Genomic DNA, 27,474 nt, shown 5'->3' with positions numbered 1-27,474 from the left:
AACAGGGAAGTGTGAAAAAGGCAAAGCCTCTCGGGCATTTTTGAATGGGAGGTGTGTTTGAAGAGCAGGCTTTAATGCATGGATGCCTGCTTTACCCTGCTATGCAATGGATTCCAGCTCTTTGTAATTGTAATGTGTTAGCTCCCACGTGGTGCTTCAAAGCAGCCCTAAAAGAAATCAGCCTGTGTCTAAAAGTCCCCACGTGCTGATTTGTTCCAGCATTACCACTCCGGGGCCAAGATCTGCCATCAGCAGCTCAGCTGAGCCTTCACAGAATCATAGAATGCCTTGGGTTGGAAGGGACCTCAAGGATCACGAAGCTCCAACCCCCCACCAATGCAGGGCCACCAACCTCCACATTTCACAGCAGCCCAGGCTGCCCAGGGCCCCATCCAACCTGGCCTTGAACACCTCCAGGGATGGACGGGGCATCCACAGCCTCTCTGGGCAGCTGTTCCAGCACCTCACCACTCTCAGAGCAAAGAGATGGCTCCAGTCCTGAGCACCCAGCAGCAGGGAATCCAGTATCTCCACAGCCATGCACTGTGGCTGTGTTGAGCTCTGACTTGGAGAAGCAAATGGAGCTTTGGAGCTGCTTCCCTCAGCACTGCAGCCCTGTTGCTGCCCGCGCAGCCTCCCGCTGTCACAGGGTGAGCAGGGGGGGCTCAGGGGTTGGAAGATGTGTGCTGGCAGTGCTGCTCTGTATGTGTGCCAGTGGTGGGAATGAGGTGGGATGCTCGGCAGGAAGGGGGGTAGTGGGGGTGGGAGGTTTCTGGCCGTGCAGCAGTACAGGCTTCTACCTGTGAGCATAGGAATGAAAGGGAAAAACTGTGTCTGAAAGCCATGTGTCTGTTCAGCCATCAGCAGTCTGCTTCCCAGCCTCCTCTGCACCCACATCTCTGCCCGTCTTGTGGTCATTTGTGGTGGGCTTCTTTACGTCCCCCTGGATGGTATCCCCTTCCCTATTCTCCCCACCTCCATCATTGACCTCCTTCCAAACCTGATGTCAAATTCAGAGGCTCGAGCCTCACTCCATGAAACAGCACAACCCAGCAACCAGCAAGATGTGGTTCTGGGCAGCCTGGTCTGCGATCTGCACACAGCAGGGGGTTGGAACTGGATGAGCACTGTGGACCTTTGCAACCCAGGCCATTCTGTGATTATATGATTCTAAGACCCAACAGCAGCCTGCATCCCCTGACTGCTCTGAGTGGAGACCCACGGAGCTCTGTCCGGGTGGCTGCACTCCAACACATAATACAGCAAATCCCTCCTCAATCCTAAGTATGAATCTGGACTCAATGCCAATGTGCTCCTGAGAAAGGTTACAACACACACGTGCAGAAATCTTCCTGCTGGGCACTCCTCCTTGTGGCAGGGAAATGTTCACCCATGGCAGCGGGAGGAGGGGATCCAGAGGCCAGGAATGGCTCTTTGGGACACTGCTGCTCCAGCACGGTGCCATTTTAACATTGTTCGTGAAAGCTGGGGATTGCAGACAGATTGGTGGGACAATCAGCAACTGCAGGGACAGCTGTTGCATTGCAGCTGGCATCTTTTCCAATGGCACAGGATGAATATAGTCCAGCACAGGGGGATGTACGGGGAACACAACACAGACAGTGCTTGTAGGGTGGGCAGCATCTCTAGGAAAGGATCTGAGGGATTTATTGAGATCATCTGTAGCAGCTCACAGTGCGATGGGTTGAAAAGGACTGAGAGTGAAGAACAGATGGGCAATCTGTGCTTTGGTTACACACAGTCTGCAGGGCTCAGCAGGAGGTGGTTGCACGCTGTAATTCTGCATCCTACAAGAGATCAAACGGGATGATCCAGCAGAATGTAAGCTTGCCATTTGCCAAGGGTGACACGAGATGTTTGTTGTAAAGGAGAAGCTTGAAGACGTGTCCCATTGGCAATGGATGACCCTGGGGATCCTGCAGGCCACTTCCACCCTTGATGATAATCCCTGTAGAGTTGTCCTGGAGCTCACGATTTGCTCCACCTCTTTGCCCTACATTAATGGCAAGCTGACCCTTCAAAGGTGCTCAGGGGTCCATGCTGGGAAAACACTCCAAAGGATGAATATTCACGGTGTGCTGCTGCTTTGTGTCCTGCTTTGGTATGAGAGCTGCTGCTCCAGAGGCACCCGCTCCATCCGGGAAGCTTGGCTGCACCTTCACTGCTCTCTGCTCAGCTGTGCTCCCTGGGGACAGAATAAGGAAGTGCTCTCACTTCCCCACAGTGCGATGCACTTTCAGCACGTGTACATGAGAGCTGTACCTTCATCTGTGTTCTGAGGCCGAAGGACACCTCCCTTCCCTCCCACAGAACCACGCCACGACAGAGATACCGCAGTCATAGCCCAGAGATCAAAGAGGAGTTCTGCCAGAGGCCGGGAAAGATGAGGGCTAAAAAGAAGTCCTTTCCCATCCACACCTTTGGGAGCCCCGATGGAGCTGCAGAAAGCCTGTGTGTCTGAGCTGGCTGAGAGCTGAGGGATGGCAGCTTCATGGAGAAGTGCTCTGGACGGGCTGCTGGCCGGCTCTTTGCTCCCCAAGCTTTTTGTCCTTCAATATTGTCTTTCACCATGCTTTTATTTTTTTTACTAGCAGTTTTCTTTCTTTGCATCTGAGAGCATTAGAGCTATGGTGGGTGCAAAACCAGCAAGGAAGGAGCTGGGCAGAGAGCAGCTGGGAGCAGGACATGTCAGCTCCTGCACTGCAGTCTAACCCGAGCCCAACGATGCCGTGAATTGGAGTGTCAGTAACCTTGTTTCTGCTTCAGCTTCCCCAGGAGTGAGGAGGCTGCAGCCATCGCTCCCCAAGCTGCTTTCTTGCTTTCCATGTCACTTTCCTGTACCTAAGGCCGTGGAGATATGTGCCAGGGCTTGGTTGGCTGGAAACCCCCCAGCGTCTCCCCAGTGCTGGAGGGTAACAGCAGCTCTGATGCTGGTGCTCTTACTTCATCCCCAGGTACCACCCACACCAAAAGCCACACCACTTGCTTGCTCAGAAGAAAACTAAGGGACATGGGGTAACACTTCCCTCAGTACGGCTCTTTTGGGGTACAGGAGATGCTGGAACGTGGCAGTGTAGCCCCACGGCCTGAGCTGGCTGCTAGCTGAAGCCCCGAGGCAGGAACAGAAGGGTGCAGCAGATAGTTAGTGTTTGGGTGATGTGTGATGGCACAGAACTGCATGAATGCCTGGGGAGAACAGAGGGGGTCTGCAGCAATGCTTTCCTGGAGCATGCATTGCTCGGATTTGCTAGAGAAATGCAGCAGCCAGGACATCCCATGCTACCTGGGGGCCAGAGAACAGCCCCAGCTCAACCTGGTGACAGACAGCTCAGATGGGAATCTGGTGCCTTGCAGAAGCTGCAAGCAGCTTCATGTGCATGTCATGTTTTACTGTCTTGTCCACTGTGATGTGAATCTCTCCCCAAATCTGCATGTAAAAAATCCTACCACCAAATTATTAGCTATTAATTGTTTGCTGGATTCAAGAGAGAATGGCCATACTGTGCCACAGCATTTATAAATGAGACCCAAAAGGAGCAGAATGGCCTTTTGTTTCCCTCTGCAGAATTATATGCATGACCCACTTTTTCCTAACACAGCAGTGATGGGAGAGACATGGCATTGTTTGTTCAGCACAAATGGGGAGGGAGGGCTCTACTTTGCTATGTATGAGTTGAATTGAAGAGTAAGAGGCAGAAGGGATGCTCAAATCTGTTGCTACAGATAGGATTTGCACACATGTGCAGCCACATGTAATATTTCCTGAAGTGTTCAGGGCCAAAGCCAGACTCCAGTTTCCATTTCAAACACCTCCTGCTGTGTGCTGGGTGCCCTGTGTGCCACATGGGCTGGCTCACCCTGCTGGGCCAGGATGCTCCCCATGAGTCCCAGCACCCACTCCTCCTGGCCAACAAAGGCAGCCAAGCATCAGGGCAGGCTGCCCATGGGACAGCTTTGGGTGGCTCACTGTCATGGTACTGCCTACATCAGGGGGGTGTCCCCAGCCCTGGGGGTGTCCCAGAACCATGGAGATGTGGCACTGAGGGACACGGTCGCTGGGTTTGGTGGGCTGGGGATCACAGTGGTCTTTTCCAACCTCAGTGATTCTACGATTCTATGATTTCTTGATTTACTATGTTCCTGAAGCCCAGGGAATAGACAGAGGGTGCCTGCATTGCTGCCAGCTGTGTGCTCACACTCAGAACAGAGAGAACAGCATCCAGGCTGCACACCAGCAAGGCAGCGGAAATCAGCTGCTCTGAGTGGCCGAGCACAAAGCACAGCAAGGCAATGGTCTGCTGCCTCAGCAATAGGGGCAATAAGGAGCACTACATGATCACATTAGCTTGGATATGAGGAGGAAGTTTTTGTGCCAGAGGGTGGTGAGGCACTGGAACAGGTTGCCCAAGGAGGCTGTGGATGCCCCATCCCTGCAGGCATTCAAGGCCAGGCTGGATGTGGCTCTGGGCAGCCTGGGCTGCTGGTTGGCGACCTGCACACAGCAGGGGGTTGGAACTGGATGAGCACTGTGGGCCTTTGCAACCCAGGCCATTCTGTCATTCTATGATATGAAGATCATTGAAGAAGTCCAACCATCAACCTAACATCACCACTGAACATATCTTCTCTGAAAGGGTGGGCAGGCACTGGAATGGGCTGCACAGGGAGCTGTGGAGTCACCAACACTGGAGGTGTTTAAGGAACATTTGGATGTTGTGTTGAGGGACATGGATTAGTGAGAGCTGTTGGTGATGGGTGGACGGTCGGACTGGGTGATCCTGTGGGTCTTTTCCAACCTCGGTGATTCTGTGGTTCTGTAGCAGTGTCCCTATGTGCACATCCACCTGTTCCTTCAACACCTTGCTTTACCTTATCTGTAGAATTTTGCTACTCAGTTTGGCACGTGAAATTATGAGAGCGACGAAAGAGGGACAGAACCACCCTGGTATAAAGAACTGGTCCAGTAACCCATCAGTGAGAAGTGAGTATCGCTTATTCCATCAGCTAAAATCACCCCTGAGTTTCACACAGAACTGAGTTTTTGGATATCTTTTGGATATTTGAGTTTACTCAAGACCCTAATGCTAAAAAGAATTTAAAATGTTTTGCTGGGGTGTCTTGACTCCTTCATTTATTACATTTTATTATGTGGGAACTCAAGTATTTGATCATTGTTTAGTTACTATTCATTAAATACTAAGCCATCTTATCTGAGAGCCCTGCAGTCAAGAATTACTCATAAGCAGTTATCAAAAGATCAAATCCAGCCTACGTCTTATGAGCTTACTGGGCAAAAACCTGTTCCTGATTTTGCAGATGCAAATGTGTGACAATGCAGGCTGTGAGCTTCCTTATAACTGCTTATACACTTATACACTCATAACTGCTATCACAGGTAGTTAGGACTGGAATGCAATTTCTGCAGTACATTTCTATCACTACTGCAGTAAAGAAAATTAGATGCCATTTCTCTATTGGGAAAGCAGCATGAGCTTTTTTTTTTTTTTTACCTGACTGCATGAATAATTCCCTTGGTGTAATATAACAACCTCTGCTCTCTTTCTTATTTGAGGATTTTCTTCTTATTTTTTCCTAAAACGTTTAGAACATAATTTTCTTTCACTTCCTCAGTATTTATTTCTCCGGGGCTCAGAAGATGCAGCAGTAATTTGAATCAAGATCTCTTCATTTCTTTAAGCATTCAATAATTTTACTCCGCTCTTATACATCCCTGACATTCAAAAAGCAGAAAGCTGTTAGCAACTGTATCATCCCACTTTAATTTACAGACAAACAGAAACACAGAGCACCGTAGGAAGTGGACCCACGTTACCAAGTAGGTGAGCTGCAAAGTCAGCAGTGGCACCCGGACCTTCTGCACACTACAGTTAGTTCTGTGAGGTCATGTTTCTGATGCTCTGATATAAATTTTCCCTTCGTTATATACCTCTTGAACATGAGAAATACCACTTCTGGACCAAGAGCAAAGCAGGCACATCTGCTGAAGTCAACAGGGTCCTTTTGCAGAACAGGGAACATGATTTGGAGCCGCAGATACTTAAGTACATCGTGAGCTTTGTAATTATTTCAGCCAACAGAACCAAACACCCATCGGGGCAACTTACATTCCCATCCTCACCATTAGACACCCAAAAATACATGAAAAATAGAGTTTTCAGTAATTCCTTCAGAAAAACAAAGAAGAAAGTGCTTATACCAGAGAGGTGAAGGTGCAAAATGATCTAAAAGGCCTAAGGCTGGTGTGAAGAGCACCAGGCCAGGGGAAGGAAAGCAGGCAGCTGGCGAGACCTCACTCATCCCTTTCACAGTGCCACCATTTTCACAGCACAGTGAGTCCTTTGGAAACTGCAACTTTCTACTATGGATCAACAGGAAAGTTAGAGAGCGTTGTTATCAGCAATACGTCTCAGTGCTGCACTCAGACAGCAGCTAAAAGCTTCTCTGAACAGTACAAATGCAAAGTCAAGCACCAAGTGCAGAATTTTTCCTGCAGCACGGGGCTGTTCTGCAAACCAAAGCCCAAAGCCCAACTCTAATGCTGCCTCGTGCCAAGCCGCTGAAATAAAGAACTGGGCGCCAGCTACCATTGCTATCTCCAGAACCTTTACTGAAGTTTTACAGATTTGTGGCTAACTCATTTTTGGAATAGGTTTTGGAAAAAGCCCTGAAGATTAATTCCAGCCAAAGGTTGCCTGTTTGACTATAAGCAGGTTCCCATTACCCTGACACTGAAGAACATAGCAGGATGAAGAGGCAGACATGCTGAGTGAAATGTCTTTGCTTTGCTAAAGGTGAAAAGTAAAGTTCTGGCCACTAGGAGTGAATGCATATTTTATATTGACTTAAATGCAGCTAGACTTGCCTTCCTGCTGAACGTGAGGAGGGCACTTCCTAAGCTTCTTCCTGAAATGGAAATGCTCTCCTTGTGTCCCCAGGGACAGTATTCCCTCTGGAAAACGCTCAGGACACGCAGGTGGTGAGCAGGTTGTGCAGTACATCAAGGAGATCTTGGCGTCTGGACAAGGAGCTGCGAGATCTGGTTTAGTGCTTGTGGTAGCAGTGGGAGTGTGAAGACGGTTGGATTAGATGATCTTATAGGTCGTTTCAAACCTTGTGATTCTATGGTTCTATGAGAAAAGGAAGTTAATTGCTCGGACTTTATCTGGACAATCCATGCAAAATATATAGATTCCAGCTGTGGAAATTGGAGAGATAGAAGCAGACGTCCAAATGCAATCTTTATGCTGTATATACGACGCAGATGGAGGAAACAGCATAGGATGGGACAAATACACATCACTTCAACATCTGCACTGTTATTCTTGTGTTGTATCGTGCTCCTAAGTGCTGTGATAACGAACAAATGCCAACACACACAAGCATAACCCTCCGTGAAGCAGCAGGGTAGGGCATCTGCACTGTGACTGCTAGGAGAAGCCCACGCGTGTTTCGTTGGTGCTGTCACGAGTGCCAGTTTAGGGCCGTGGAAACAAAGCAGCGGTTCTACAGCTGCCACGGGACCAGAAGGGGAGAAAGCGGCACGGGTAGGGCCGGCAGCGCCGGCAGCCTCGTCAAGAACGCGGAGCCTTTTCTTTTCGTTTGACGTGCTTTTATTGTCTCTCCCAGCAGCAGGCCGGGAGGCAGATGTCGGCCTCCAGCAGCGGAGGCTGCTCTGCTGGCAGCGGGTGCCGGCCTAGCGCCGCCGTCGGGGCCGCCTCTTGCGGGTCGGGGGCGAATCCTGGGGGCCGCTGCGGGTCTTCCTCTTCGGGGCGCGCCGGGGCCCCCACACGAGCGCTCTCCGCTCCGGGCGGAAGGGCCCGCTGCCGCCGCCCGCCCCGGCTCTTCCCGCGGCTCCTCCGCCGCGGCGGCGGCGCCGGGGTGCCCGGGTCCCCCGGCGGAGCTGCCGAGCGGCTCCTCGGCGCCGGAGGCGGGAGGGTCCCGGCGGGAGGCGCCGACGCTGGGGCCGGCTGCAGGGTCCCGCCGGTCCGGCTGGCGGCGGATCCGGGGGCCGTACAGGGCTGCGGCGACGCCGACGAGGCGCCGTACGAAGGGCGTCGCGTCGCCGTCGGTGATGGGCTGCAGCTCCCGCACCAAGGCCGCCCGGTCGAGCCCGTGCTGGCAGAGGAGGCTGACGGTGGCCCACAGCCCCGCCTGCACTTCCCACCAGTCGTCGCTCGACATTTCCCGGATCTCTTGCTGCAGCCAGTGCAGCAGGGGTGCGAGGTCCTCGGGATGCCGGTCGAAAAACGCGGCCCAGACCTCGGCTGGGAAGTCGTGCTCGGCTGCGATGAGCACCGGCTCTGCAGGCCCCTGCTCGTCCTGCGGGCCGCCGTCTGAGTGTCCCGCGGGCTGCGGGACGGAGCACTCGAGATAATCGTCGTCCGCCCGCACCGAGTAGCAGATGCCGATGATTTTGTGCCCGCACACGGCACAGCTCGGCTTCTTCTCGGCCCACCAGACGGCGCAGCCGTAGCAGAGCCGGTGTTGGCAGGGGGTCACGTAGGCCACGTCCTCCCGAGCTTGCCCGCAGACGGGGCAGGTCCAGTCGGATGGCACGTCCATGGCCCCGGGCTCTGCGGTGGGCTGGGGAGAGCTGAGGTCGGGAAGCTGCTCCCCTCACTGGTGCTGCGGCAGCAGAAGGCGTCCCAAACTGCAAAAGAGAAAGAGAGGCCATGGTCGCTTGCTGCCCCAGGCCAGGCGGCAGTGATGCCCCGGTTCCTCGGCAAGAAACCCTCCCGGTCCCCGTTCCCCACCAGCTGCCGTGTCCTGCACCTCTCACCTTTGCTGCTGTGAGTGCACCTTGCACAGACCCAGCTGCCTGAGCCAGGCAGGGCTGGGGGAAACGCTGGTGATGCTGTGGGATGGGCGGCAAGAACTGCTGCCAGTAGCCCCACAGCACGACACAACCAATTCGTTCAGTGCTCCAAGTCTTGCAGCTGTGCTCAGCTGGAGCCCAGACACGAGTGCACACTGGCCTCTGCTGGCACCCAAATCCATACAGCAAGGGCTATTAAGGTCACAGTCATCTCTCATTGACATCACACCCCTCGGTCGGTGACCTCACAGTCCATCACTGCATGTACTGGGGCACCGGCCTGGGCCTCCGTCACCCTCCATCATTCCATGATTTTCCTTTGTAATGGTGATGTACTTGGAGAAATAAAGATTGTACATGTTTCTACTGCACATGTACCTTGTAACCAACTTGTCATTAGATGGTGCCACAAGGTGATGTGACAAAGCTAGGCAGGTTAACGTGCAGCAATGGATGCCGTTGCGGTTGGCTGAGGACCAGCTCCTCAAAGCCCCTGCCTGCCCGCCCTGTGTGGATGATGGGCTGCCTGCCCCGTTTGCAGAGCGGGCGCTGGGGCCAACTGCAGTCCACCGCTGGATGCAGAGGAAACAAAACTGGTGGCAGCATGGCACGGCGTATGCCACGCTGTCCCAGTTCTCCTGGCATATGGGGCAGCGGGTGCCTAAAGCCGCTTCCACGCTTCCACCAGTTGCAGTGGGCGTGGGGGAGTGGGAGATGACAATTAGCTCCCCAGCACTGATGCTGTGGCAGCAGGTGTCACGTTGGAATAGAACAAGAGACCCCCCGGGCATAGGCCGACCTGTGGAGGGTTCCTCAAGAAGCACCCCCAGCTGGCAGCGGGAGGCATTGCCTACCTGCACTGCTGCACGCGGCTCTGCGCAATGTCCCGTCTGCCTGCTCCCAGCAGGGTCCGGGTAAAGCACAAGTGGCTCTGAGACGGCCGCTGAGAGCTGCGCTAGCAGCACCCAGAGCACGTGCCAGCTCCAAACTCGCCCTGTCCACACTCCAGTCCTCGCACACACGCTCGGTCGGAGGCCAGGCACGAACTGATTGGCTGGGCTGCCGCTCCCGCGTTAAAGCAGGCTGGGCTGGGCAGTCACAATTTATCACACAGACATGTCACAAATGAGGGCTTGGCCGTGGTGCCGGTCCTCACCTTCCCTCAGGGTCATCACCACGGTGATGCCGCCATCCACTGCTTGGTCATCACAATGAGCTGGCCTCGCCTGCTGCGCGTGTGCCAGCAGCACTCAAGCCCAGCACGCGTCTCTGGGCTTTCCCCAGCACCTCTGCTTGTTCCGTTCCTCCCCACATCTCACGTGCTTGGCACCAGTGTTTCACACCAATCACCAGCGCCTGGGACATGTCTTCTCATGGGCCCCATCGGGTTGCTCAGGCCATGGCACACAGCCCCAGGCATGTACAACAAGAAGGTTTATTCAATAAAAGGTCACACCTCCCTCTGTCTTGGACTAGATGATTGTAGAGGTCTTTTCCAGCCCTAATGATTCTATGATTCTATGCTACCACATCCAAGGTCACTGCTGAGTGAACGTTTCACTTCAGTAGAGCATAAGGTCGTGCTGGTGTCCCCGATGTTGACAGCCCTCCTTCATTTAAGCTCTTATTTTTTTGTGTTCAATCTTAAGTGGGCAGCAGTCTGCTCTCCTGAAAAACCAGCAACTGCAGAAACAGCCTATGGCTGGTAATTGGCTTAAGCAGGGTAGCAAAAGAGGAGTGCATTTCATTAGAAAAGATAAATTACTAACAGGTTTTCATTACTGAGATGCTGAGTAGCCACCGGGGCAACAGTCTGCGCTTGTCAAAGCACCGTGGGATTACCTGGCCACCAGTGAATAGGAGGTGTGTGTGTCCCTTGGCTGAAACTGCCACCTACTCCTGACCGCAGGGCAGCCACAGCTGGTTTTGTTCACAGCTGCACAGGGTTTACTGGCTGCACACCCCGTACTTTCATTAGCAGGCCTACAGTGTTTACCTAACGCTGGGATTGCCATCCTGATCCTGCTCAGTTTGTGAAATTAAAAGTAATGAAATAAAAGCCTAGCATCTTAATGTGTAACTTCTGATCTTTTGCTGTTCAGCTGATATTGCCATGTCCCCACTGAGTGGATGGTGGTGAAGACTTTCAAGTATATCATCCCCTTTTCAATTAACCGGATGGGGAAAAGAAGAAAAAATAATTGTTCCTTTTCAAAGCTACATGTGCTTTAAATTTTAAGATGTGCATTTTTAAGCAGGTTATATTTAAGTGTAAGTTTATTATAATTTATTGTGCTCCTGTGTGTTTTGTTTGTAAGGCATTGCTTTAATACTTTAAAGCCTTGGTGTCTTAAGATTTCATACAGTTTTCAGTGAGAAATAAGTATTCTAAGAGGAAGATCAGAGAAGTACAGTAGGAGATAGGTGATTGGTAGAAGTAACTGAAGCCAAGGGGTGAAATCTGAAAGGCTCTTCAGAAGCACTGGCATGTTACTTCAAAGTTTCTAGTCCCCAAAGCGGATGAAGAGCTGGACAAAAACACACAAGTCCAGACTGACATTGCTAGACAGCTGCAGCAACTGAAACTGTGCTCTTGAACATCACGGGTGCTTTAAAACAAACCACTGCTTTGGCAGATCTTTCACTGAGGGATCCCTCCATGAATTCTCGAATAAAGATCAACTGACATGAAGATTTGGGCATGGGAAATCTCTTTGAGAATTTGTTGAGATAACACATCTAGATCCTAAGCTGTCCCACCTTCTCTACGGAGCTCAAGGCAGCTGCTCATTTTGGAGAAGCTGCGGGTGAAGGAAGAAGTGTAAGGTAGCTTGAGTGGGAATCAAGTCTGACATCTGAGCTGTCTGTAGGAGGGTGCTTCCAATCGTGGGAAGGGTCTGAGTTGCGTTCACCATCATGGCGGATCTCAGCTCAGCTACTTATGCAGAGCTGTCTGGTACCACCTACGACATTGCAAGATATCCCAGACAGCTCTACCATATGGTAGGAGCAGATTATTTGTGCTTCTTGATCTCTCCAGCCTTTGGTTTTGGACTTTTCCCTTCAGAAGCCACGTCACTCTGAGTGCCTGAGGATGGGATGAATTGTTCTCTATAGGCGTTTCCTTTCACTGATGAAGAGAAGTGAAATTCTCACGTAAAAATGTCTGTGGCAGACCTGAGTCCTCCTTGACCAGCAGTTGAACTAGGTTATTTCAATTACTACTAGACTCCATGTGTGGTGGTTTCACACTGATGGACAACTAAAATCCAGCGCGCAATTCTTCCACCCATCCTCCTCAAAGGAATAGGGAAAATATGATGGGAAATAGTTTGTGGACTGATAAAAAGATGAGGAGACCACGCATGATGGAAAAAAGACACTCAGTACAGGGAAAATAATGAAATATTTTGCCTATTTCTAGCGGACTTGAGCAGTTTGAAACTCAAAGCAAACCACAGTCACCTTGCTCCCCACCCATTCTCTTGTTTTAGATCTCGATATTCCCTCACACCCTCATAAACCAAGCAGAGCTTGTCCCTCGCTCAGATTATGACAAGAATGGACCTATCCTCACCATGAAACCCTATAGACTACTATATTATACCATACCACTTCTAAATTATCTCAATTCCACAGTCAGGCTGCCATCTCCATGCTGCCATTTCAGCAGTACAAGCCATCACACCCACAACCCAAGGTTGTGCCCTGAAGCCTCTTCTTTTTCTGCCATAAATATGCCCCATAGTCCAGCTGTGATCTGTATCATCCCACCTGCTCATAGCTCTGCCCCTTGTTCAAGGGTGCATTTTACCTTAGAGTTTCTGACACATGCTGGAGAGCAGTAAATGTATCTGTTTTCTTTTTATGTGTTCTGCTGTAAGAGAAAATAAAGTTGTAAAGCTGCCACAGCATGCTGAAGGAGCGTGTCAATAGCTGGCTCATTTTCAGCAAAACTCGTGTCCTGGTATGCAATTAAAGAAAAAGATGACTGTGTTCCAAATGTAACATTTTTTTTAGAATTTCATAAGCAGCCTCAATTGCCATGACAGTCATAAAATTTACTTGCCTTATTCTGATATTCCAGTATTTCACTCCACAATAAATTCCTTAGTTATTTTACTTTCATCCTGTCCAAGTGACTTCCACTGAACAGTTCAGCTGTGTCTGTCCATAAACTGGAAATGCTCTTTCCTTCAAAACACTTCAACATAGCTGGTATTAAATAGTGAGGAACATGCTCTGATTTCAGTGGGATTCTTCACATGCTTAAAACTGTGAGTGTGCTGAAAGGCTTTGTTGAAAACAGGACAAAACATCTGTGGCTGCCATTCCATATGTTGTCAGGGCCGTATTTTACCTCTGTTTACACTTCACACATCATTTTATCCCCGCCTTGCTGTTCACCATCAAGTTATAATATTGATATGTATGAACTATATAAAATTGTCAAATTATACAAGCCTGCTATATCCCACTTGAGAAAGTATACCGCCAAAAGAACACTGATTCAAAAGAGACAATTCCTAGTCTTCTCCTAATAGCTCTGGATATCACTCATAAGTGCATGAATAAATAAGCAACACCTCTCTCCAAGTTCTCATATGCACTCGGCAACTTAAAAATCAACCTTTACTTCTTTCCGCTGAGAAGATGAAGCATTTCTCTCTGAAGAGCACATATTCATAGAACCATAGAATGCTTCTGGTTGGAAAAGACCTTCAAGATTGAGAGTCATTAAACATCGAGTCAAGTCAAGGGGTGCTGTTGGCAAGGGTGGATAGTGATAGGACAAAGGGGAATGGTTTTGAAGTGAGACAGGGGAGGTTTAGGTTGGATATGAGGAGGAAGTTTTTCAGCCAGAGGGTGGTGAGGCACTGGAACAGGTTGCCCAAGGAGGCTGTGGATGCCCCATCCCTGCAGGCATTCAAGGCCAGGCTGGATGTGGCTCTGGGCAGCCTGGGCTGCTGGTTGGCGACCTGCACACAGCAGGGGGTTGGAATCAGAGGAGCACTGTGGGCCTTTGCAACCCAGGCCATTCTGGGATTTTACGAATTTTTAAGGCACACTCACTGTGCTGATGCTGTGCATCACAAACTGCACAGAAACCTCCTGTTCTCGCTAGGGTGAGGCAGTGCTGGGGGGCATATGGCCATGTGGGGAATGCAGACATCCTCAGAGGAGGAGGAGGAAGAGGGCTGTGTGTCCACTTCCCAGGAACAGCCAACGTGTGGCGTGCTTTAATGAAGAGCTGCAGTGAGACCCAGCTGGGCATGTGGCAGGTGGGGGCAGCCTGCTGGGTTCCTGTGCTGCAGGCGATGCCATTTCCACTCATCTGAAGACCTTCCCTGGGCAAAAGAGAGCAGAGATCAGACTGTGACTGCGAGGAGGGAGCCTGATTTTGGGGACAGTGATCACAAATGTGAGAATTCCTTTATTCATACGGGGGTGGAGGCTTGGGGTGGCTGGTTGCCATGCGGGCAGCCTGGAGGGCTGCAGGAGGTTCACCGTGGGAAGCAGGGAGCAGGGAGCCAGGGCTGCAGCCTGGCAGTACTGGGGTAACCAAGGGTAGCAATGGGGTGGGGGAAGTGCAGACCATATGGGGACCATGGGAGCCAGTCATACATTTCCAAGTAAAACCACTCCATTGCAACACCATGAGAGAACAGATGAGTTTCAGCTAAAGAGGGTGGGAATGCATTAGAAGGATGTATGAACACGTCAGAAGGAAAAGAAAGAGGAAAGGGGTGACTCAGAGAAAGCCTAGGCTGTGTTCACAAGAAGGTTCTTTGTGATGGGCTCATTCATTTTAACTGAATCATAGAATCATAGAGTCACAGAACAGTTTCAGTTGGAAGGGACCCCAAGGATCACGAAGCTCCAACCCCCCACCACACGCAGGGCCATCAACCTCCACATTTCACAGCAGCCCAGGCTGCCCAGGGCCCCATCCAACCTGGCCTCCAACACCTCCAGGGATGGACGGGGCATCCACAGCCTCTCTGGGCAGCTGTTCCAGCACCTCACCACTCTCACAGCAAACAACTTCCCCCTGACATCCAACTGAAATCTGCCCTCCCTCAACTTCAAACCATTTCCCCTTGTCCTGCTGTTATCTCCCCTTTCAAAGAGTTGATTCCCCTCCTGTTTGCAGGCTCCCTTTAGGTACTGAAGGCTGCAATGATGTCACCCTGCAGTCTTCTTTTCTCCATGCTGAACAAGCCCAGCTCCCTCAGCCTGTCTTCGTAGCAGAGGTGCTGCAGCCCTCTGATCATCTTTGTGGCTCCTCTGGACCCTACAGAAGGAACAAACCTCTTTCCAGGATGCAGTAATGGGGTGGTTGTGTGTAAGCCAGAGGAGGCAGTGATTTGGCTTTGTTTTGTGCTGACAAGGTCTCAGCTAGTGCAGGTCTCTTATTTAGGGTACACTTTGAAAGATATGTTAATTAATTAAAGGGATTAAGATATGCAAAAGTAGAAAGGTGGGGTGGGTCTCCTGGCTGCTGCCCCAGCCTCTGAGCAAGCTACTGGGTACGCTCCATTGAAAACAAAGCCAGCAATAATTTAAAGCACTCTGCAGTGCCTTCCCTTGGGGGAGAAAATCTGGAAGGAAAAAAAAAAAAAAAAAAGGAAAAGAAATGTTTGTATTTTTGGCCCCAATTTCCGTAGTTTTTTGCTACAGAAAACAGTTGTTAAAGATGACTGTGCCACATGGCTGCCCATGCTACTGTGTTAATGCAAAGACTAAAAGCACCATTAGCACCGACACACGCTGCTGAGCTCACTGCTGCCTGGCACACAGCTGAGCCCAGGGCACACAGCCCACCAAAGCCTCAAAACCCAGCGATGGGCTTGTGGAAGCAGCAGGAGACAACACATGAAAGCAAGGGGAACATTCAAGTTACAGCTCTGAGTTACTGCACACCAGGAAGTGCTACAGAGGGAAATGAACGAGGAAAAGCTTTTGTAGCATTGCTCACTACTGAGCACCATCAGTGTGAGATCTGTCTGGCTGTCAGAGCCCCAGCAGCTTGGCACCCTGGGGAAGGCAGCCCAGTAACCACCCCAGTGCCCCCTGGACCTCACTGTCAGGGCCTCCATGCTTGCATCTTTGGGGCCAGAATGGAAAATGCAATTATTTAGTTTCTCTATTAAAATTCTACCCCAGTAACTAAAATCTAATACTAAGGGCAGCTCAGCACCCAGACGTTGTGGGGCTGAACCTCCCAGGCATGGCCCTGTGCACCCGGTGCCTGGGTAGGAGAGGCTGGGCCGGGCCACTCCCCAGTCAGTTTCTGAAGGGAAAGAGAGCAGCAAATTGTGCCAAACACATCAATAATTGCATTTCTAGGCTGGAGAGCTCCAGCTCCCTGGGGTGTGCACAAAAAACAGGCAGAGGCACAGAGCCTGGGAGCAAGCTGTGCTCCAGACTTTCCAAGAACAGCTGCTGGCACACAGCTCCTGCACGGCACCGCTGGGTGCGCTCACTGGGATGCACTCCTTCATGGCCACTGCTCCTAGCTGTGGGATGGCTCTGCTCACCATCAGGGGTTTGGGGCATCCTTGGATTGGGTTTGTCGGCCTCCCAGAGCCAGCAGGGCACTGTGTCAGTCTGGGGTATCTGATATCTCCTGTGGAACCAGCCCTGATGGGTGCAGGAGCATCTGGGCTGTGTGTAAACAGCAGCTGCATCTGCAGCTCGTGCCTCCTTCCAAGAAGGATTTATTCACTGCAACACAGCCCTGGTGTGGTGCTGGGGAGAGCAAAACCCCTAGAAGGAGGGCTGTGGGTCAGACTGAGCCCTGTGGCCCACAAATGCCTTACTCTACTTCTCCCTTTGGATGGGAGTCTCTGAATGGCTGCAGTGGGCAGGGACCCCCATCCCTCTGCTGCCCAACCCCCAGCAGTGCTTGGCACCACAGCCAGGCCTTGGGGAGGCTTCCCAGGAGAAGCTCTCAGCATCTCTTTGGGCAACCTGGAAGGTTTAGCCGTGCTCTGTATGGCTGAGCTACAGCTGCCCCAAGAAGCTGTCCTCTGAAGGCCAGTGCTTCAGGTCATGGAGCTATGGTGACAGAGGACCGCCAGAGGGACAGAGGGACAGCTGAGCAGACAGAGCTGCAGCTCAAAGCAGACCAGAGGGCATCCCAGAGTGAGAGATAACATGAGGGCATGAAACCTCAGGGGCAGCTGGGGGGGGGGTGGGAGAGGAAATGGTCTGTTAGCAGCTAAGGTTCGAGGGAATCAAAGAGCCATTGTGCCTTGGCATGCGGGCCCTGCCTCCAGCTTTCTCGGCATGTTCTCACCTCCCTGGGGACAACGCTCAGCCTCTCACCTACTTCTTACGTCAGTGCGTGTCCCAGCAGATTTCCCCATCTGTTTATCATCTCTGGTGCTGAAGGATCTCATGGGGAGCTCAGCCTGCTCTGCATCTGCTCCTGTGACAGGCTCCATTCTGTTTGCGAGAGATGAATGAGCAGCCCCAGAGTGGGGAAGTCCTGGGAATGTTTCATCCGTGTCAGCACTGCAGTAAATCCTCCGGTCTGGGGAAGGGACCTTTCTATCACAAGGTCAGACCCTGAACCGCTGCTTTGGTAAGCTGGGGAGAATGGGACCTTCTTGTCAAAGGAGCCAAGGGGGTCTTTGTCTTCACCCTAATAAAATAAATGGTATCTTCTTACTTGTCTCACTTAATAGGGCCTTTAAAGGCAATGAGACCATGAGCACGACAGCTTGTCTGTATGTATTGTCACTCCTCAGCTGGTAATGGAGGACATTATTCTGCCTTCCATCACCAGCTGTGATGACCACCTTCCACCTCGGCTGTTGGCCAGAGGGCTCACACACAGCAAAGGGGGGCTCACCAGGACAACAAGGGCAACAGCTGGTAAGTGAGGACACAGAAGGCCGGGCCACCCAAGAGCAGCTCCTTGCCACACTCAGACATGTACTCTCTGCCTGCTCAAAAGAGCTGTGCAACAAGACTTGTGTTGAGGGATATCGCACCCAGGTATCCCCCAGACTCCCAAAGCTGGAAATGACACACGTCTCCCCTCCCTCCTGACAATACAACAGAGGACACGTAAGCTCCTGACTGCTGAGGATCTTGGAGAGAGCCACTGTCAGGACAAGTCCTGTCTGAGGCCCCCAGCACTCCTACAACCATTTCAGAGTCATAAGTGAATATACGGGAGTTTGGGACTGGATATGATGAAAAATATTTCTACCACGAGAACAGGTTCAGTACTGGTAGAGGACACCCAGGGAGCTTGTGCTGCCTTCATCCTGTTCTGAGCCCAAAGCCAGCTCTGCTCCACTGGGAGTTGGGCTGGAGACCTCCACAGGTAGGTCTTCAAGTGAAGTTACCCCGTGATCCTCATAGAATCATCAAATCATTTTGGTTGGAAAAGACTTGCAAGACCAACTCCAACCATCAACACTACCAAATCCATGACTAAACCACGTCGCTAAAGACCACAACCACAGCTCTTTTCAATACCTCCAAGAGTAGGGCTCTGCCACTTCCCCAGGCAGCCTGTTTTGGAGCCTAGCCACCCTTTCCACGAAGTAATTCTTCCAGATGTGCAATCTAAACTTTTTCTGGTGCAACCTGAGGCCATTTCCTCCCACCCTATCACTTGTCACCTGAGAAAAGAGACAGTGCTATGGGCATCCCATAGCCCATACGACACACTGTGGCAGAGCTGGTGCCAAACACTGGCTCTCTAGTCTAGGAACAGGAGGCTGGTGACTGCTTATTGCCCCTGGCTGCAGGACCACCGTGAAACCCACAGCTACCAGGTGGCCAGAAGCTGCCTCTCCCCCAGTGTGAGCAGAGGGAGCAGGAACCTCTTGGCTCTGACCCAGGCACTCCCAGCTTGTGAGTCCAACCACAACACATTGTTCCGGGCATCAGCAGCAACTCCAAACAAAGCAGGACACCATGAGGGGGTGGGATATGTCATCATGTCCAGAATGCTGCACGTCAGCCTGAGGAACAAAACCTTGCAGGGGAGCACAGGGGCTGTGCGTGCTCCCCCTGCCTAGTCAGGGCTGCAGAAGGGATGAGCAGTGCAGACCTCCATCCTCTGCTGCAATCAGCATGTGATTATCCAAACCAGGGATCATAAAAGTCCCCTGCTCATCTGGTAACAATAATGAACAGGGGAACAGCTCAGCCTTTTGCTGGCACCACACCATAGAGTCACAGAAGCACAGAAGGGTTTGAGCAGGAAGGGCCCCCAGGCCATCATGCAGGCCTGCAGTGCACAGGACAGCACAGCTCCTCAGCGCTCAGAGCCCCGTCCCCTGGCCTTGGCTGTGTGCAGGACGGGGCAGCACCACCTCTGGGCACCCTGTGCAGGGCCTCACCGCCTCCCTGCAAGCAGCTCCTTCCTTACATCCAATCTAAATCATTCATCAGGCAATCCAGACAGAGACGCGCATTCTCATGCTCCTGTTCCAAGGCTCTCCTCTTCCATTCCTGCTTGAATGCAAGGTGAATGGCAATGAAAAGCAGAGATCCTCACCCTGTAATACTGAGACCTCAACTCCACATGACTGCAATTAGAAATCCTGCATGTTAAATGGGCTGTCCTTGGGCTTTGACTTTATCTAAGACTTCTTCCAATAAAGGCCAATATGGAGCTCATGCCTAAGAAGGGGAATCATCAAATAGGTGATGCTGAGCAGGGGATAATGGGCTGGCTGGTTGGCTTGTTGGTTGGTTGGATGGCTGGATGAATGGGGTGTCAATGAGTTGGATGGCTGGATGAATGGATAGATGGACAGGTGGACATCTGCTGCCCAGGACAAACGCATACACAACCTGAGGCCTGACACCGGTGAACTGAGGTCAGTAGACGGCTGTGGGATGGAGGAAGTAGTCAGCTTTCCTAGGAGGCCCTGGAAAAGCAAAGAGAAAGAGAGAACTGAACATTTTTCTGCACAGTTTGGCTGGGGTGCATGTTTATTGTTGTATTATCTGTTTCCCTTGCTTCTCTTCCTTTCAGAGAAGCATAGTTTGTTCATGAGTGGAGAAAGACAGGTGAAAGGGACACAGGGGAAGGATGGTGGGACGGTGGTGGGGAAAGGCTCACAGGGCAGGAATCCCCTGCGTATCCAGGCTGGTTTGAATGAATTTTCCCAGGTTTTTGGCTGAAGACTAGTAACGCATTTGGAAGGTTCCTTGGAAATTAAGGCTGGCTGAAAAGCTGCCAGCAAGATTGAGAAAAGCTGCCCAGTGCTGAGGAAGGACCCTGAGAGGGCAGTGAGGCAGGAGGGAGGTGTCCTTGCTTGAGCTGCATGCAATCTCTGCGCTTTCGGGACCAGCCACCCTTAGCCAGTAGCAGACCAATTCCCCTAAGAGTCTTTTTAGAGGTATGACATCAAACTGTTGGCGTAACACATCAAAGCAGTGATTCATCACATCTGTGTTGATTGCACTGCCATAAGAATGCAGAGAACAACACTTTTCTTGAAAGCTGGTGACAAACGCTGGCTGCATGACGCTCACCAGCGGTGCTAAGATCTCCAGCTAGTTCTGTCTTTACTCTGCACTGGGCATAAAGTCTCTGGGGATACATGAGCTTCTGCACTGCTAAATGGGAGCAGCACCACAGACCTTAAGCTGCAACTATTTCTGGTCACTCAGCATCACATCCCTCCCTGCTGGGTGCAGCTAAGCAGGGTCACTCGGGAAGCAACATCCTCCTGGGGCTCCAAAAATACCCCAGGGCTGTACATCTGGTGTTCGGTTCTCACTCGAGGAAAAAAATAAAATAAAATGTGCTGAGCCAGGCTGGGCTCGAGGTAGTGAGAGTCCTTAGCTGCTTTATCTTTGCGCCAGGATGGCTTGCTCAATCAATGTCTTTTTCAGCTGCTGAACCAACCAGTGCACACAGCCCTCCCAGGGAAGCTTTGCTGGGCAGCCTCAGCTGCAGAGACCCAGGGGAGAGCAGAAGGCAAACAAGGGCATTGTGCGACTCGTTCAGGGCACCGTGCTCATGGGGAGGCTGGGATGAGCATCCAGGGGTCAAAATGTGGGCCTCGCTCCCGGCCAGCAAAGCCAAAGCAAAGGCCGCAGGAATTGCAAAACAAGACTCCTATAGACCAAAAGGATACCACCCCATCCCCCAAAGAAGTGTTAACCTTTCATACTTCCATTACTCTTGCTCTGAAAGGCACAGACGTGGCTGCTGGGCTTGTTCCACCTGTGCTGAGTTGGGGGTGCAGGCAGTCGTGGCTGTCAGGAGACAAACAGTTCCACTTTGCAGCATTTGCTTTGGGACAGAAGGGAAACTTCATTACAGCCACCCACTGACCTGAAAAGGATTTGACGTGCAAGTCCCCCATGCTCTCCCTTACTGCCAGGGGGTGAAGAAGCAGCTCCAGGTGTGCTCCATTTCCAGAAGTATCTCCCCACTGTCACATCACAGAATTGGTCTGCACAAGGGAGGGTATCTCATTGATGCACTCAGCGTTGCTGTCTGCTGCTGAGCTTCTCCTTTCTCCAGCTATGCTGGGAGAACAAACCCCCTGTGTGTCAGTCTTTTACAGGGGCCATACAGCCAGGAGCCACCAAACCTGCACTTCACAGTGCCCTAACGGGATGCAGGAAATCCATCAGTGATAGCACACCTGAGATGGAGGAAATTCGTCCTTCAAGACCCTTCCCACTCAGCTGAATTGAAATAACACATAGCAGCAACTCACAATATTGCTGCTGGCAGAAAGCTTAAGGCAGGATCTGGAGACCCAGCTCTGTAACAGGACATGCATTTCTTTTCCCACAGCAGAAGGTGAGAAAAGATCATTCCAGGGGCCATAGATCATTGCAAAGGCCCACAGTGCTCATCCAGTTCCAACCCCCTGCTGTGTACAGGTCGCCAACCAGCAGCCCAGGCTGCCCAGAGCCACATCCAGCCTGGCCTTGAATGCCTGCAGGGATGGGGCATCCACAGCCTCCTTGGGCAACCTGTTCCAGTGCCTCACCACCCTCTGGGGGAAAAATTTCCTCCCCATATCCAACCTAAACCTCCCCTGTCTCAGTTTAAAGCCATTCCCCCTTGTCCTATCACTACCCACCTCACAAACAGCCGTTCCCCCTCCTGTTTATGCACTCCCTTCAAATATTGGAAGGCTACAACGAGTTGGCAGGAGTGCTCTCCATCACAGGGTGGCTGTGGGAGCTCTCACACTCCTTTTAGGTTGCCATTCCCATTGCACCTCCAGCACCCCAGAGACCTTCCCTACAAGTTCCCTACAGGAACCACTGTGCCTGTGTGTATGTGCATGTATACATACGTATATATGTGTGTGTGATATGTATGTTCTTGCTGGGAATGGCTGCTCTTGGATGATGTTTCTCTTCCCTTTCCCTGGAGATCATAAGAAGGACCAGAAGGGTGAGAAATCCCACCCACGGTCTTCCTCCCCTCACCCAGGTTAACCCCTTGGCTCTGTTGGCTTAGCTTCCTGATTAATGTTTACACAAGTGATAGATGTGGTTTCTACAGGAATTTGGAAACGCAAATTTTCTCACACAGGGATGATTTTCCTATAACAGCATCAGAAAAAGAAATTTTCTAAGGGAGATGTGAAAGTGATGGTCCACATACAGAGAATGAGAAAGTGTAGAAGTAAATTACATCTGCCCTGCTAGCCTGCCTTCTTTCATCACAAATAAGTGATGTGAAAATGTTCCCACATGGCTTCTGGTTTCCACAGGACCCAGCAAGCAGCAGCTGTGCAGTGCATCCCGCACCATTTCCCAGATAGTGCCTTCTGGTGAGAAACTTCCTCCCATTTCATGAACTCTGGGGAGCACTTCCAATAGCAGCAGCCAACTGCTGCACACAGCCAAGGCCAGGGGACGGGGCTCTGAGACTGACAGAGCCATGGTGTCCCTGTGCACTGCAGAGCTGGCATTGATGGCCTTCAGGGGTCCCTTCCTGCTCAAATCATTCTGTATTCTGTGCCAATTCTACTAACACAAGCATTGGTTTTTCTTCACAAGAAGAGTGAGACTGCAGCCTCAGAGAAAATGGCTTCTGGTGGCCAACCAGGTTGGTGGACATCACTCCATCACCTCCCCAACCCCCCCCACCCCCCTTAGCGAACAAGAGCAGTGAGGTTTGCTGACTGTGATTAAAAACACCCCCCTTGGTGTTGTCCAAGTCAGCAGTTCAGTGACTTGGCTGATCCCACAGCCCATGACAGGCTGTCTTTGCATGACTCATGGGGTGGCACAAGGGGAAAAAGGAACCAAAAGAAGGAGGAACTCCTTGAGCCGCCAAAAACACTGAACACGAAACTAAGCTTGCTCACCCACTTCCCCATTTTTTTGCCAAAGATGCAGAAAAGCAGCCATGCAGTGAGAGGAGCACTCCATCAGCAATTTCTGGAGCAGATAGCGTGATCCAGCCTGAGCAGTGTGACCTGTGTTTGTCACAGCCAGGGGGAGGGAGATCTACAGCCAGCCCATGCATTTCTGGATCATCTGTGGACTGCTTGTAGGTTCTGTAAAAATAATCATAATTGAAAGTGGATGGAACTAATTGGAATCCAAGCCAGGGCAGTAACAGGATCCATCTCATCGCCCATGCCCTGAGTCACTCCACGCTCCCAATTACTCTTTTCCAGCCAGAGCAGGCTGTTGTGCTGCTGGCCGGTCCCATGGGGCTGGGGGGCTGCAGCCCCATTCCAGCCTACCGTGCCCACATTGCACCAGAAAGATGCATTTCTCCAAGCTCCAAATCCTCTCCACCACCCACAGTTCCAATGTTTGCACATGTTATCACCTGCCATTTACCCCCAGTATCACAGAATCATCATCATAGAATCCTAGAATGGCCTGGGTTGCAAAGGCCCACAGTGCTCATCCAGTCCCAACCCCCTGCTATGTGCAGGTCGCCAACCAGCAGCCCAGGCTGCCCAGAGCCACATCCAGCCTGGCCTTGAATGCCTGCAGGGATGGGGCATCCACAGCCTCCTTGGGCAACCTGTTCCAGTGCCTCACCACCCTCTGGCTGAAAAACTTCCTTCTAATATCCAACCTAAACCTCCCCTGTCTCACTTTAAAGCCATTCCCCCTTGTCCTATCACCATCCACCCTCACAAACAGCCGTTCCCCTCCTGTTTATCCGCTCCCTTCAAGTACTGAAGCCACAATGAGGTCTCCCCACAGCCTTCTCTTCTCCAAGCTCAACAAGCCCAGTTCCCTCAGCCTTTCCCCATAGCAGAGCTGCTCCAGCCCTCTGACATCTCAGTGCCCTCCTCTGGCCCCGCTCCCAGAGCTCCATGTCCTTCCTGTGCTGGGGGCCAATATGTTGCATTGTGGGCAGCCCTGGGCATCCTGGGCTTCCTGCTGGGCAGCTCTGGCCCTGAGGTCACCCCGTCCCTGAGGCCATCGCTGCCTTCCAGCACGAGATGGGAGGAAACACAGGACAAGAGGTCCGCCTGAGGTGGAAAAGGAGCTTTTAGCTGCGTTGTAATCTCTGAAATCAACAGAAGGCCTTGTGAGCACTTCGGAAGGGTTTGAATGAGACCCGTGCTTCTGTAAAGCACGAAAGTCTCCTTCTATCTTTGTTTTTGGAGACGTTCTGCCCTTCGCAGCGGCGGAGCGCGGTGCGGCGGTCCGGCAGCCCGGCCGCTTCCCCTCACGCACGCCAGGGGGCGCGCTTCTCTTTTCCCGCGCGGCGATGACGTCACACTGACGGCCCCGCCCCTCCGCGCCGCCCCACGTGCGCCGCCCCCGCCCCGCGCGTAGCCGGCGGCGCCGCAGGCAGGTGGGAGCGCGGCGGGCGGCAGGGCCCCCCCGGGCCGGCCATGGGCTCCCGCCGCCGCGGGCAGCCGCCGCCGCCGGCCCCGCGCCGCTCCTCAGCCTCCGTATGAAGGAGAGACGCCGCTAACCGGGCAGCGCCCCGCTCGCTGCGGCGCGGCGGCCCCGGCCACCATGGGGGCTGCCGTGCTGGCCGCCGTCCTCCCGGTGAGTGGTGCCGGCGGGTCGGGGCCGGTGTTGGGGTTGGGGCTGAGGTTTTCACGGGGCCCGCGCCGTGTCCCTGCGGGGCCGCATCTCCTGCCGTGGCTGCTTTCAGGGATGCGCCCAGACTCCCGTTTCCTTTATTTAATGCTATCGCTGTTTTATTTTCTGCCTCCCCCCCCGCGCGGTGTTTTCCGGGGGTTCATCTCCAGGATCAGCGCTTGGAGGCAGAATCCCATCGTGCTGGGGGGGTCCCGTCGGGGAGGGTCTGCCATCGGCACTGCAGCGGTGCGGCGGGGTTGTGTAACCGGCAGCGCGTTGGCTCCTGCAGTCGCGGCTCTGCAGGAATTTGGGGAAGGAAGAGCCCAAAGCCTTCCCTTCCCCGGGGAGCGGCGTCACCGCTTCGGGCGCAGAGCAGAACGCGGCGTGGCCGCGGTGCCCCGCAGGGATGCCGTCCCCATCGCTGGTGCGCGCTGGGCGGCGCGGCGTGGGGCGTTGGGCAGCGCCGGGGGCTGCAGTGCTGCGGGAGCGCTGCCCTTCGGGAGCAGCCTGGCTGCTGATGTGGCGCGCTGTCACCTTCGTTAACCCCAGGCCGGCAAAAATAAGGTGTTGCTTTTAATGAAGAAGCGGCTCTTTGTCGAGACCCTCAGCACGAGCAACTTTTTTGGAGTCAGCAACGTGCTCCTTTCGGCAGGAGATGGGCTCCTCGTGTCTCTGAGTTACCGTCAAACTTGGGGCCGTGCTCGCTGGCGCTGCTCCTTGTTTGGTGTGGCTTCCCCTCCTTGCAGAGATGCAGGCTGTGCAGACCCGTGCCCATGGGCAGCAGTGCTTCAGCTGCTCCAGATCCTCACTGTTTTCCCTCAGAAATGGTTCCCAGGGTGATCAGTGAGCAGCTGATGATATGATGGTCATCCAGTGCCACCCTGCAGCTCAGGCCCAGGACCCATCCGTGGCCTCGGGTACCTGCAGGGATGGGGCAGCCCAGCTCTGGGCAGCCTGCAGCATCCCGTGTGCTTGCACTTGGGTCCGTACAAACTATTGACTTCACGTTGCTCATTGGATCTGTGGGATGTGTGGATGCAGTGTGCAGTCACTGAACGGGATGATAGCGGTGCTGCGTTGACAGTGAGCTTTAGGACTGACTCATCCAGCTCCTGGTTGTAAGGTGGGTCGTGCCTGCGTCAGCTGCTGGCTGCTTCCCAGCTGCCCCTCCCGTGTGAGTCCTTCAGGTGTTGGGATGGGTTGGGGCAGATGGGCAGCGATGTGGGTGCTGAGGTGTGCAGGACCTGGAAGCCTTCAGGTTGGGCGTTCGGAGCCTCTTGTGCATGAAGAGCTGCACTGTGGGCTATGTTACTCTGTGCTCTTTCTCTGGCACTGGAGTATTGAAACGGAGTCTGGTGGTAGGTAGAGCTTCCTTCTTTATCCTGGTGCTCCTGCCTCCGAAGCTGCATGCATCATCCCCAGGAGCAGTCGCTGAGGTCCTCCTGCTGTGCATGCCCTCCTCCTGCTCTCAGAGCCACAAGCAGTGCCAGCCTCCAGATCTCAGCAGTGGTTATTTTTAGGGAGCAGAAACACCAATCCGCATCAAAGCTGCACAGTTGCTCGGTGCTGCTGAGCCTTCCCCTGCCGTGATGATGCTGTCAGTAGGTGTGGAGATGCCCGTGCCCCAAAGCTGCTGGCCCAGCACGGGGCGGTGGCATGGGCTCGTGCCCCCGCACAGGGCAGCAGCAAGCCCTGCGAGCTGGATCCTGTTGCATCTGGTTTGCTAATTCGGCGTTGCGTCAGGGAGCTCAGGGTGGCAGGTTTCTGTAGTGCTTTGTGCAATCGCATCTTGGGGAGGGGGGGAGGCATGGTGTGAGCCGGCAGTGCCTGCCACAGCAGCCTCGCTCTTTGTTTTAATTTGATGTGCCGTAATTGGCCTGGCCACTGCAGGCTCCTTGTCAGCTCCTGCAGGCCTGTCTGCTGCCGCCTCTGCGATTGCTGCTTCAGGAAAATGACACAGACCCGAAGTGTTTTGTACGGCCATACATTATTTAGCAGGTGGGACAGAACGGCGCAGCCGGACGGTGTGTTTTCCAGGAAGGGAGAGACTGCACCAAAAATGACGCGGTGCAGCTCTGCTGCGATGTGTTCTGCAGAGTCATCTTGGTGGAGGCTCTTGTTTAATGTATTCTTGCTGGCTGATAGCCCAGGGTATGTAGCGGAGCAAAAGCAAGGTCCTGTGCAGCACAGCAAGGTGATTTATGGCCGTGGCTGTTCCACTGAAAAGCATTAGGGTCGGTGGTCTGCATGCCTTCAGGGTAAGAGATCACCTTTGGAAATCCAAGGTAACGTTCTTCCTTTCCTCTGAACTCAGCCTGCTGCTGCTTAGAAATGCATCTCCAGCTGCTTTGTGTGCTGAGTAAGGCTGGGGCAGCTTCTCTGGAGCTGCCTTTTGTTCTCTGTATGTTGCTTCTGTGGGCATAGCTGATGCTGTGTCTGCAGTGCAGAGGTCTTCTGGAAGAAGCAGAGGTCCTGCTGCGTCCCTTGGGGATGGAGCAGCCTGTTGGTGTCAGCACAGAGGTCTGAGGGAATCGAACTGTGGGGCTGGATGTAGTCATTGGTGAGCCCAGCTGGCTGCCGTTGGGTGTCTAAAACCT

The 27,474-nt window shown here is 52.7% G+C and overlaps 1 protein-coding gene and 1 pseudogene across 3 annotated transcripts in view; one reads left to right on the top strand and one right to left on the bottom strand.

Annotated features, from left to right (window-relative positions):
• Positions 1 to 7,645: 7,645 nt before the first annotated feature.
• Positions 7,646 to 10,011, bottom strand: LOC116236309 (uncharacterized; annotated as a pseudogene). Its single transcript, XR_016464597.1, has 2 exons — positions 9,712 to 10,011; positions 7,646 to 8,692 (listed from the first exon to the last, which is right to left on the bottom strand). The product of XR_016464597.1 is annotated as an uncharacterized LOC116236309 (transcript).
• A 14,662-nt stretch (positions 10,012 to 24,673) lies between these two features.
• TNFRSF21 (TNF receptor superfamily member 21) overlaps positions 24,674 to 27,474 on the top strand; it is a 32,784-nt gene continuing 29,983 nt past the window's right edge. The window contains exon 1 of one of the 2 annotated variants that reach the window (XM_031604924.2): positions 24,674 to 24,841. In XM_031604924.2, the coding sequence (XP_031460784.2) occupies positions 24,809 to 24,841 (33 nt within the window). In that variant the 5' untranslated portion in view covers positions 24,674 to 24,808. The remainder of the gene's footprint in view (positions 24,842 to 27,474) is intronic. The other variant, XM_031604923.2, reaches the window with a different exon arrangement.

This window comes from Phasianus colchicus, chromosome 2 (assembly GCF_987193195.1).
Source record: "Phasianus colchicus chromosome 2, bPhaCol1.hap1.1, whole genome shotgun sequence".
NCBI lineage: Eukaryota > Metazoa > Chordata > Aves > Galliformes > Phasianidae > Phasianus > Phasianus colchicus.
The sequence above is the reverse complement of the archived record's forward strand: the minus strand, read 5'-3'. Positions and strand labels throughout refer to the sequence as shown.